The sequence below is a fragment of the Salmo salar genome, chromosome ssa14 (assembly GCF_905237065.1).
Source record: "Salmo salar chromosome ssa14, Ssal_v3.1, whole genome shotgun sequence".
NCBI lineage: Eukaryota > Metazoa > Chordata > Actinopteri > Salmoniformes > Salmonidae > Salmo > Salmo salar.
The window spans coordinates 90,018,945-90,032,012 of NC_059455.1; the positions used below are offsets into that span (position 1 = coordinate 90,018,945).

The following is a 13,068-nucleotide window of genomic DNA, read 5'->3' on the forward strand; positions in this document are numbered from 1 at the left end:
TAGGGTCTAACCAGGGAATGAAGAGTTAGGGTAGGGTCTAACCAGGGAATGAAGAGTTAGGGTAGGGTCTAACCAGGGAATGAAGAGTTAGGGTAGGGTCTAACCAGGGAATGAAGAGTTAGGGTAGGGTCTAACCAGGGAATGAACAGTTAGGGTAGGGTCTGGAATGAACAGTTAGGGTAGGGTCTGGAATGAACAGTTAGGGTAGGGTCTGGAATGAACAGTTAGGGTAGGGTCTAACCAGGGAATGAACAGTTAGGGTAGGGTATAACCAGGGAATGAACAGTTAGGGTAGGGTCTAACCAGGGAATGAACAGTTAGGGTAGGGTCTAACCAGGGAATGAACAGTTAGGGTAGGGTGATACCAGGGAATGAACAGTTAGGGTAGGGTGATACCAGGGAATGAACAGTTAGGGTAGGGTGATACCAGGGAATGAACAGTTAGGGTAGGGTCTAACCAGGGAATGAACAGTTAGGGTAGGGTCTAACCAGGGAATGAACAGTTAGGGTAGGGTCTAACCAGGGAATGAACAGTTAGGGTAGGGTGATACCAGGGAATGAACAGTTAGGGTAGGGTGATACCAGGGAATGAACAGTTAGGGTAGGGTCTAACCAGGGAATGAACAGTTAGGGTAGGGTCTAACCAGGGAATGAACAGTTAGGGTAGGGTCTAACCAGGGAATGAACAGTTAGGGTAGGGTCTAACCAGGGAATGAACAGTTAGGGTAGGGTCTAACCAGGGAATGAACAGTTAGGGTAGGGTGAAACCAGGGAATGAACAGTTAGGGTAGGGTGTAACCAGGGAATGAACAGTTAGGGTATTTTTACATTTTACATTTTAGTAATTTAGCAGACACTCTTATCCAGAGCGACTTACAGTAGAGTGCATACATTTTATTACATTTTTTTTTAAATACTGGCCCCCCGTGGGAATTGAACCCACAACCCTGGCGTTGCAAGCGCCATGCTCTACCAACTGAGCTACCGTGGGGCTAGAGGGTGTAGGGTCTAACCAGGGACTAACAGTTAGGGTAGGGTCTAACCAGGGAACTAACAGTTAGGGTAGGGTCTAACCAGGGAATGAACAGTTAGGGTAGGGTCTAACCAGGGAATGAACAGTTAGGGTAGGGTAATACCAGGGAATGAACAGTTAGGGTAGGGTAATACCAGGGAATGAACAGTTAGGGTAGGGTGATACCAGGGAATGAACAGTTAGGGTAGGGTGATACCAGGGAATGAACAGTTAGGGTAGGGTGATACCAGGGAATGAACAGTTAGGGTAGGGTGATACCAGGGAATGAACAGTTAGGGTAGGGTGATACCAGGGAATGAACAGTTAGGGTAGGGTGATACCAGGGAATGAACAGTTAGGGTAGGGTCTAACCAGGGAATGAACAGTTAGGGTAGGGTCTAACCAGGGAATGAACAGTTAGGGTAGGGTCTAACCAGGGAATGAACAGTTAGGGTAGGGTCTAACCAGGGAATGAACAGTTAGGGTAGGGTCTAACCAGGGAATGAACAGTTAGGGTAGGGTCTAACCAGGGAATGAACAGTTAGGGTAGGGTCTAACCAGGGAATGAACAGTTAGGGTAGGGTCTAACCAGGGAATGAACAGTTAGGGTAGGGTCTAACCAGGGAATGAACAGTTAGGGTAGGGTCTAACCAGGGAATGAACAGTTAGGGCAGGGTATAACCAGGGAATGAACAGTTAGGGTAGGGTCTGGAATGAACAGTTAGGGTAGGGTCTGGAATGAACAGTTAGGGTAGGGTATGGAATGAACAGTTAGGGTAGGGTCTGGAATGAACAGTTAGGGTAGGGTCTAACCAGGGAATGAACAGTTAGGGTAGGGTCTAACCAGGGAATGAACAGTTAGGGTAGGGTCTAACCAGGGAATGAACAGTTAGGGTAGGGTGATACCAGGGAATGAACAGTTAGGGTAGGGTCTAACCAGGGAATGAACAGTTAGGGTAGGGTCTAACCAGGGAATGAACAGTTAGGGTAGGGTCTAAGCAGGGAATGAACAGTTAGGGTAGGGTCTAACCAGGGAATGAACAGTTAGGGTAGGGTATAACCAGGGAATGAACAGTTAGGGTAGGGTCTAACCAGGGAATGAACAGTTAGGGTAGGGTGAGGGTCTTACCAGGGAATGAACAGTTAGGGTAGGATCTAACCAGGGAATGAACAGTTAGGGTAGGGTCTAACCAGGGAATGAACAGTTAGGGTAGGGTCTAACCAGGGAATGAACAGTTAGGGTAGGGTCTAACCAGGGAATGAACAGTTAGGGTAGGGTCTAACCAGGGAATGAACAGTTAGGGTAGGGTCTAACCAGGGAATGAACAGTTAGGGTAGGGTGATAGCAGGGAATGAACAGTTAGGGTAGGGTGTAGGGTCTTACCAGGGAATGTCTCTTGACGTGCTCTCTGCGGGTGAACAGCTTGCCACAGATGTCGCAGCTGAAGGAGCGGACGCCGGAGTGAATGATGAGGTGCCTCTTTAGTGTTCTCCGGTGCTTGGCGATGTAGTTACAGTGGGGACACTTGAGCTTATTCAGGGCTATGTTGGACGACTCGCCTGAGAGAAACACACCATGTATCAGGCACGAGGTTGCTTTCTAAACAGTGGCTCAAACCCACATTGACACAGATAATGGAAGAGCAGAATTGGGGGCAGTCATTTGTAGAGCTGCCCCAGTCTCTGGCGGTAGAACCCATTGGTTCTTCACTTCCCAATAAAAAAGAGGAGTTGTGGGACGAGGGGTCGTTGGGTGTGGTGGTGGGATGAGGGGTCGTTGGGTGTGGTGGTGGGACGAGGGGTCGTTGGGTGTGGTGGTGGGACGAGGGGTCGTTGGGTGTGGTGGTGGGACGAGGGGTCGTTGGGTGTGGTGGTGGGACGAGGGGTCGTTGGGTGTGGTGGTGGGACGAGGGGTCGTTGGGTGTGGTGGTGGGATGAGGGGTCGTTGGGTGTGGTGGTGGGATGAGGGGTCGTTGGGTGTGGTGGTGGGATGAGGGGTCGTTGGGTGTGGTGGTGGGATGAGGGGTCGTTGGGTGTGGTGGTGGGATGAGGGGTCGGGTGTGTTTGAATCCTCAGTGAAAGGATATCCTGTTTACTATGATGTTTATGGGAAGGAAAAACACTCAGAAACGGTTAAATACTAAACTGTCGTGTTGTCATGGCTACACTACTGCCTAGGGAGTAACAAAATAAGTATCATTTGATTTCTCTACCAAAAACGACTTTTACCATTAACACACTGACCTAAAATATTCCACGTGTAGTTAGGAAAGAATGTCTCAGAAAATGCTGTACCTCAGCTGCTATTAACAGAAGATCAACACAGGCTAAAGTCTTCAAATAGTACAGCCTCCATAACCAATTTACACAACTGTGAAAGATGTTTGACAAATCTAGTATGTGAGAAATGTGTAGTGACATCGTAACACCCTCCTAACCACCTAAGGGACAACTGTAGATGTGACTGTAGTCAAACTATAGATTTGGCTGGTTAGGTTCACATCACAGACAGCTGAATGATAGGGCCCTGCCTTTGTCTTTGTTTGAGCCAAGACGCCCTAAACAAAAGCGTTGTCAAGCAGGCCAGGTTGCCAGGGGGCTGAGGAAAAGCAGGTCACCTGTGTGCTGTGTTCAACTGGCTAACGTGCTATTCACACCACCATCTTGGGGGATATCTGCGTTAGTCATTTATCTCCTATCCAGAACAACCTACAATACCGGAAGTATTCACATCTTTGATCATCATCATTTTAACCAACCACTGAATTAGGTTCATGACATAAGGTGTGAAAACAAATCTGTCATAAGAATGTGTTTAGTAATATCGAATCAGGAAGTCTGAACATATATCTGACTCTGGGCCATCTACTACATGGTATAATTACAGGAGAACACAACCCTTACCATTCTCCCAGGACTCCCCTTGCTCGGACTCTTGTAGGAGGCTGTATTGGAACTGATTGGCCAGTTCTGTGAGAGGAGGAGAGGAGGAACAAAGACATGATTAGAGGGTCTGAAAGCTTTGGGTGGGGGGAGACAAACACCAGGCCCCACCTACCCCAGGGTCTTGTTCAGCTGGGCACACCTGTAGTACAACGGTTTAAAACTAAGTCAGAACAAACATTTTGTTTCTTATTTGAAAAGTCGTTGAGGTAGACACTCCATGTTTCAGTCTGCTTTCGTTCTTTCCGTTTGGTGCCTAATCCCAGATGAACACGACCCTGGTGCCTAATCCAATTATGAACACGACCCTGGTGCCTAATCCCATTATGAACACGACCCTGGTGCCTAATCCCACATGAACGCGACCCTGGTGCCTAATCCCATTATGAACGCGACCCTGGTGCCTAATCCCATTATGAACGCGACCCTGGTGCCTAATCCCATTATGAACGCGACCCTGGTGCCTAATCCCATTATGAACACGACCCTGGTGCCTAATCCCATTATGAACACGACCCTGGTGCCTAATCCCATTATGAACACGACCCTGGTGCCTAAACCCATTATGAACACGACCCTAGTGCCTAATCCCACATGAACACGACTTTAGTGCCTAATCCATTATGAACACGACTTTAGTGCCTAATCCATTATGAACACGATTTTAGTGCCTAATCCATTATGAACACGATTTTAGTGCCTAATCCCAGATGAACACGACCCTGGTGCCTAATCCCAGACGAACACGACCCTGGTGCCTAATCCCAGATGTACGCGACCCTGGTGCCTAATCCCAGATGTACGCGACCCTGGTGCCTAATCCCAGATGTACGCGACCCTGGTGCCTAATCCCAGATGTACGCGACCCTGGTGCCTAATCCCAGATGTACGCGACCCTGGTGCCTAATCCCAGATGAACACGACCCTAGTGCCTAATCCCAGATGAACACGACCCTGGTGCCTAATCCCAGATGTACACGACCCTGGTGCTGCCCGTGCTCTGTCATCCATTCCCTAGCCTGCCTGTCTGCTACTGTATGTAGGTACACTTCTTCTAGCCAGGACAGCGTGTTCAGCAGCCTCTCCCACTGGGCTGTGGATTAATATGTGAATCACAGGATGGAGCCCTCAGCCCCTCACTTAGGATCATTGAACAGGCTTAATTAGCCCTAGCTCTGGGCCTGGCACTCAGAGCCCTCAGAACCTATTGTTAAGAACCTGACCACCAGTCTCATTCTCTATTCTGCCTGCAAGCCTGCCTGCGTGCCTGCCTGCCTGCCTGGGTCAATATTTGGAATGGCGAGGACAGCCCCAGTGCATTAGTGGGGGATTAGGGAGGGAGAGAGGGTCAGACCTTAAAAGTTTAGCATCTCATAGGGATTGAGGGGAGTTATTTATTGTGTGTGTGTAAAGAGGCAGAAACCAAGCAGCTCGCCCTTTTAAACAATCCAACAGCCTTGTTTGGAGAGGAACCAAGAATTTATTGCCATGAATCCAGCAGCTCTGCTATAGTAAAGCAGGGGGTGTGGGGGTGGCCCTGTGGTTCACCTAAAGCATAGCTCCTGTTTTTCTGACACCAAGCATAAGAGAACAGACTGGAACAGGGAGAGACTATCGAGACCTGTTCAATAGGAAATTATCATTTTCATTGCGTGTTACAAAATGTTTTAAAACGCTGTGCCCTAATGAACACGATTCCAGGCCTCTACAGTGCTCAGCCATGCTAAACAGCAGCTTCTCCTCATAGTAATCCATACTACTACAGAGCTCAGCCATGCTAAACAGCAGCTTCTCCTCATAGTAATCCATACTACTACAGAGCTCAGCCATGCTAAACAGCAGCTTCTCCTCATAGTAATCCATACTACTACAGAGCTCAGCCATGCTAAACAGCAGCTTCTCCTCATAGTAATCCATACTACTACAGAGCTCAGCCATGCTAAACAGCAGCTTCTCCTCATAGTAATCCATACTACTACAGTTCACTACTACTTCAGAAGGAATTTTTCTCTGATTGGCTGAAGAGACGGAGAGAACGGGAGATGTCGAAGTGCCAAATTAGGGAATGATGTTGTTGCATTAATGATGAGACAGACGTTACTGGAACACCCCTCTCTAAATTAAAGTGGTTCAGGAACATGAGCTCAGATCAGTTGTGTTTAAAGAAGCCCAAAGGAAGAATGTTTCCCCTGCATTAGGAGTGAACCCCCTCCCACTTAATACATCATATCATTCCATACAGCACACTGCTTAATGGGGCAGAGCTGGGACTCTGTGTGTGTGTGTGTGTGTGTGTGTGTGTGTGTGTGTGTGTGTGTGTGTGTGTGTGTGTGTGTGTGACAGGCTCATAGACTTAGAGATTACCCAGGGTTTCTGTGGTATGGGGCGGCAGGGCGAGAAGAGAAGTGGACCGGCTTAAAAACGCTGTCCATAATCATATATGAATGCATTCACTTCGGATCAGACCTGGGTTCAAATACTATTTGAAATCTTTCAAACCCTTTGAACGTTATCTCAAGCCTGCCTGAAGTGCCAGATGGGCGGGTTTTGCAGTTTTAGGATTATTCTTTTGGTCCATTAAGCCAGGCAAGCTCAATTGAGCACAGATAAAGTATTTGAAATGATTTCAACTAGTTTCTGAACTGCTCTGGGTATTGTCACTCTCTCTAGTCACCCTCTCTGCCATCCATAGCTGAGAGAGAGGCTGGCTAGCCCTAGCTGGCTGCCAGGTCCAGTCAGTGTTGGACCAGGTAGCTAGATACTGTACTCTCTCTATGACTGTGGAACAGAGCTAAACTCTGAACTAACTCAGACTTCTACAAACTCTAAATGCCATGACTAGAGGTATGGTCGTCATACCATGTCAGTCTAGGAACTAGAGACAAAATACTAGGATGTACACATTCACTAAAACAGGCCCGCTGTTTTGTCATCTAAAGAACTGTTGGTTGTTTATGTGTTGTCTATGGGGCGATTGAGTGTAGTGCAGTTGAACAATAAAGTTGTATTGTATCGAACTGTTGGTCTGACCATTGGCTACCTAAAGATCTGCAGGTGTGAGTGAGAGGAGGGTGAGGTGACGTACCGGCGTTCTCAGAGAGGAAGGAGAAGTCCTCCCTGGGGTAGGAGGCTGAGGGCTGGATGAACATCCCCTCGTCAAACCTTTCCTCCGACTCCGGTGGGATGTTGTAGACGAACCGCCGTGTGATCTGTTTTTTCCTCCGCCCGCTCCCCGGCTCCACCTTCTGATCTTCCCGCTTCACCACCACCGGCCCGCCCGCCGCTGCCCCGGGAGCCGGCTCGTTCCAGACGAACACCGGCCCCGGAACGCTCGGAGGCTCGTTCTCAGCCGAGTTCTCACAGCCCCAGCCGGAGCTCCCCAGGGCGCAGCCCTCCCCCGCAGATACCATCACATCACTGGGCTCCTCCTTCACGCTGCCTCCCCCTACCTGGTCCCCATTGTTGACATGACCACTGGCTTTTATCGACAGCTTGGACAGGATGCTGGTGGCCCAGAAGTTACATCCAGGCTTCTTGTTGGTGCTGCCGTCCGAGCCCACCTGTCCTGCTCCGTCTTTGGCCACCGTTCTCCTCTTGTTGTAGTCCACCACCACTGAGTCGGGGGCTTCCTGCTTGATGCTGATGTTGAGGGCTTCCTTGATGAACGCACGACACGATCCCACCACCTCCGTCATCTGGAGGAAAGAGGCCATGGACATCACCTCGATGGCGTTCTGACTGGTCAGTAGGAGGTTACCGCTATACAGGAAGTCCAGGATGACTGAGAACCCCGCCCCGGCCGCCACGTCGAGATGGGTGACGGTGACTGTGGTCGTCTGGTCAGATGGCGAGGATGAGGAAGTGGAGGAGGAGTTCTCGCTCTTGGTCAGGCAGTAGAGGGTCTTGAAGTAACGGCTCCCGGCCACGAGGATGTTCTTGTGCGCCCGGAACACCTCTCCACTCACAACGATGTTCACATCACACAGGATTCCTCCCTTGCGTTGTTTGTCCAGTTCCTGCAGCAGCTGGTAGCAGTACGAGTCCTGGTTAGGTTTGTTATTACTGTAGTAGTCTTCTGTCTCCATGTCTGTCCCCTGGGGGGGGTCCTCACAGCCAGGCCGCTCCAGCTCCTGGTAAACACACACACACACACACACACACGATTATTGGCAAGGGACAAAGGACAGGGGTGCACCTGGCAGGGGTGAAACTGGTCTGACTGGCTCCATAATGGGGGAGGTGAGTTGAAGGTGTGGGGTTGCTTTACCTGGCGGAAACTGGAAATGTAGGAAAGCCTTCTACTACTGCTGCTGCTACTACTATTACTACTGCTACTACTACTACTCTAAAGTAGGTGAATACACTGTTGTCATGAGAGAGCAGCTTGGGTCACGGTTACTCCCAACTATCCAGATGACGGTGCAGGTCACCCAGATGACGGTGCAGGTCACCCAGATGACGGTGCAGGTCACCCAGATGACGGTGCAGGTCACCCAGATGACGGTGCAGGTCACCCAGATGACGGTGCAGGTCACCCAGATGACGGTGCAGGTCACCCAGATCCAGATGACGGTGCAGGTCACCCAGATGACGGTGCAGGTCACCCAGATGACGGTGCAGGTCACCCAGATGACGGTGCAGGTCACCCAGATGACGGTGCAGGTCACCCAGATGACGGTGCAGGTCACCCAGATCCAGATGACGGTGCAGGTCACCCAGATCCAGATGACGGTGCAGGTCCCCCAGATCCAGATGACGGTGCAGGTCCCCCAGATCCAGATGACGGTGCAGGTCACCCAGATCCAGATGACGGTGCAGGTCCCCCAGATCCAGATGACGGTGCAGGTCCCCCAGATGACGGTGCAGGTCACCCAGATGACGGTGCAGGTCACCCAGATCCAGATGACGGTGCAGGTCACCCAGATCCAGATGACGGTGCAGGTCACCCAGATGACGGTGCAGGTCACCCAGATGACGGTCCAGATGACGGTGCAGGTCACCCAGATGACGGTGCAGGTCACCCAGATCCAGATGACGGTGCAGGTCACCCAGATGACGGTGCAGGTCACCCAGATCCAGATGACGGTGCAGGTCACCCAGATGACGGTGCAGGTCACCCAGATCCAGATGACGGTGCAGGTCACCCAGATGACGGTGCAGGTCACCCAGATGACGGTGCAGGTCACCCAGATGACGGTGCAGGTCACCCAGATCCAGATGACGGTGCAGGTCACCCAGATGACGGTGCAGGTCACCCAGATGACGGTGCAGGTCACCCAGATGACGGTGCAGGTCACCCAGATCCAGATGACGGTGCAGGTCACCCAGATCCAGATGACGGTGCAGGTCACCCAGATGACGGTGCAGGTCACCCAGATGACGGTGCAGGTCACCCAGATGACGGTGCAGGTCACCCAGATCCAGATGACGGTGCAGGTCACCCAGATGACGGTGCAGGTCACCCAGATGACGGTGCAGGTCACCCAGATGACGGTGCAGGTCACCCAGATGACGGTGCAGGTCACCCAGATCCAGATGATCTATTTATTTCCTATCGAGTTCAGTACTCTTTCTATTGAGAAAGCATAAACATGTGTTTTAGTACAACAATAGGACTTCATCTGGATCTGTGAAAGCGGCCCATAGAGTCAACTAACAATCAACCATGACGGACAGAGACAGATCTAACTACCCTGCTACCTGTCACTGTGATGGCTGATGGGAGAGAAACCCCTCCTCCTTCTGCCTCCATCTCCCCTATCCTCCCTTCAACCTCATCCTCCATGGGAGTTTCTCCAACCAGGGCAGCAGACCAAGTTGGTACGAAGCAGAACACAGCACTGGCTGAACAGTTACTACACTAACACACTGGCTACATACATTTCTGCCTCGTAAGAAATTGCACAGCAGTTGTCCTAATCCTGAGCCCTGCACCCCCCCACCCCAGCTGGGGTGACTAAATTCATCAGACTAAATTCATTACTCTGCCTTCGGAGGTCCCTACACCCCTACTCTGCCCTCGGAGGTGCTTACCCCCCTACTCTGACTGGATGCCCTTGTCCAAGCAGGCAGGATGACTCTCTCTTAATGCTAGCTAACGCAACGCAAGACCGCGGGGGGGAGAGAGACTGGTCACCCCATTTCTAATAACAGGCCCTCTCCTCCAGGCTCATTGTTCAGTACCTCACTGGGGCCTCTTTGTATGGCCCTGCACTCACTTATTACACACAGCAGCTAAAGCCTGGCTCCTCTGTGTCTCCTCTGCTCTAACTCTGCTCCCACTTAACCATAAAGGCCCTAATGTGAGTGTGTGCGTGTGCGCGTATGTGTTTGCATGCTTGGTAAGACAGGGTGCACGTGGCTCTCTAAGAGGGGCTAAGCCCTGAATAGGATAACAGGAAGGAAGGAAAAGGCAGAATGATTCCATCATCATCCACACCACCATACAATGGGCTCAATGCCAGAGAGTCGGTCACTTTATTTTTTTACCCCAACAGGATGGGTAGTATTTGGAGAGGTCATAGGTGTGTATAAGGAGGGAGGAGGATGAGCACGTAGATGAAGCATCTCTGGGGAAATCACCAACACATAGTCTTGTCCTACATAAACTAACCTTCAATCCAAACTGGTTCTCTAGCAGATTAGTCAGAATGTCTCGAGAATGTCCTTTTTCAGTGTTCAAGAATGTCCTTTTTCTCTTCATTGAGATTACACCCGCTCACTTTCAGTTATTTGAAAATGAAATCTCCAAAATATCACTATTTTTAAAACATGCCATAGAAAGCTGGTTGCAATTTCAGTTTAGTCCACCAGAAAAGAACAAACAAATATTAAAATTGTTCAACTTAAATATACTAATTGATAAAAACCCGTTATTATGGGGGGGTTTTCGGGGGGGGGGTTTAATCTTTGTAAATTATATCATAAATAGGACTGGTGGAGTTGTCACACATGCAGTTAACAGAAATATATGGAAATGTCAGCTCTATCCAAAATTACAAGCAACTGATTGCAGCATTAGTGCAAAGTGGAAGGTGAAGAACTTGTCTGCCGGCCCTGCGTAAAAGACAAAAATTGTGATAAATAAAAAAAGTAAACCAGTTTAATTTAAGGACCAAAAACATGACAGCTATGCCATAAAGGTTGCGAGGACATTTTCTATGTACCGATTCCATGGCACATGGTTTATGGGCTATACTCGGCCTTGTCTCAGGATGGTAAGTTGGTGGTTGAAGATATCCCTCTAGTGGTGTGGGGGCTGTGCTTGGCAAAGTGGGTGGCGTTATATCCTGCCTGTTTGGCCCTGTCCGGGGGTATCATCGGAGGGTGCCACAGTGTCTCCTGACCCATCCTGTCTCAGCCTCCAGTATTTATGCTGCAGTAGTTTGTGTGTCGGGGGGCTAGGGTCAGTCTCTTATATCTGGAGTATTTCTCCTGTCTTATCCGGTGTCCTGTGTGAATTTAAGTATGCTCTCTCTAATTCTCTCTTTCTCTCAGAGGAGGACCTGAGCCCTAGGACCATGCCTCAGGACTACCTGGCATGATGACTCCTTGCTGTCCCCAGTCCACCTGGCCGTGCTGCTGCTCCAGTTTCAACTGTTCTGCCTGCGGCTATGGAACCCTGACCTGTTCACCGGACGTGCTACCTGTCCCAGACCTGCTGTTTTCAACTCTCTGGAGACAGCAGGAGCGGTAGAGATACTCTCAATGATCGGCTATGAAAAGCCAACTGACATTTACTCTTGAGGTGCTGACTTGTTGCACCCTCGACAACTACTGTGATTATTATTATTTGACCATGCTGGTCATTTATGAACATTTGAACATCTTGGCCATGTTCTGTTATAATCTCCACCCGGCACAGCCAGAAGAGGACTGGCCACCCCTCATAGCCTGGTTCCTCTCTAGGTTTCGGCCTTTCTAGGGAGTTTTTCCTAGCCACTGTGCTTCTACACCTGCATTACTTGCTGTTTGGGGTTTTAGGCTGGGTTTCTGTACAGCACTTTGAGATATCAGCTGATGTAAGAAGGGCTATATAAATAAATTAGATTTGATACAGGCCTGCAACAGTACTGCATGTAAGCTATGTTAGATAGGCTGCTGTACAGAGGTATGGAGTCCGGCTAGGACTCCCTCCTCTCTCCTGGTCCAAGATCAGCTCCAGCTCCACACTCGAGTTCATCCTTCATCCTTTCTCCAGATGTGCCAGGTGTTACAGTGTGTCAGTGCTGCTGGATGGCAGTGCTGCTGGATGTCCAGGTCTCTCACACTGCTCTGACTGGGTCCAAAAGAGAACATCATGGTGACGATATCCACCTCTGTGATGTGGCCATTTGTTGTAGGTCTAGAGATAGTTAGTGGTGGAATAATAATCCATCTGCGTCCTTATGCAGTACGAGGAAAAAAATGTATGAAATGCATGCATTCACTACTGTAAGTCGCTCTGGATAAGAGCGTCTGCTAAATGACTAAAATGTAAATGTAAGGTTCCTACTATCCATGTAGCCTTTATTAAAATAGTTGACTGAAACTACCTACCAATGGATATCCTGTGATGTACAATAATCACTTACCATAACGGAGTTTAAATACAAAACAGTTCCCTTTAGAGTAGAATTCTCAGAACGATATCTCACAACACCAAAACAAACCAAGGGCCGTGCGGGCAACGAGAGCCCTGGTTAATGTGGCCACACACACACACACACACACACACACCTCCAACCCCACAATGAGCAGATGTGACGTAACATTGTTCTCAGAGACGACAGAGGACAGCGGAACACCACTAATTTCTGCTTACCCCCCAAATACACACAAACACCCCTGTTCCTCTACCATCGATCTACCAACCCTATCCTGAGGCCAGCTAGCTCCCCACCCTCTCTAACCCAGACATTAGAACACTACTACAGCGGTGTGAATGACCCTACGGTGTGTGGAGGGGAAGGGGGGCTCCAGGCCTCCCAACAATGCAAAGGGCTCCACATAGGGCTGAAGAATTCCTGGGAAGAATTCTCTCAATTCAATTTAAGGGCTTTATTGGCATGGGAAACATATGTTAACATTGTTTATTATCTACTTCACTTGCTTTGACAAAGGTGAAATAAACA

The 13,068-nt window shown here is 49.5% G+C and overlaps 1 protein-coding gene across 1 annotated transcript in view; it reads right to left on the reverse strand.

The window, feature by feature from the left end:
- The window catches only part of LOC106570561 (zinc finger and BTB domain-containing protein 10), a 37,856-nt gene that overhangs the window by 20,796 nt on the left and 3,992 nt on the right, over positions 1-13,068 (reverse strand). Inside the window, exons 2-4 of the mRNA XM_045694932.1 lie at positions 7,041-8,085; positions 3,917-3,982; positions 2,397-2,572 (exon numbers count right to left, since the gene is read on the reverse strand). Coding sequence (XP_045550888.1) covers positions 2,397-2,572; positions 3,917-3,982; positions 7,041-8,085 — 1,287 coding nt within the window. The remainder of the gene's footprint in view (positions 1-2,396; positions 2,573-3,916; positions 3,983-7,040; positions 8,086-13,068) is intronic.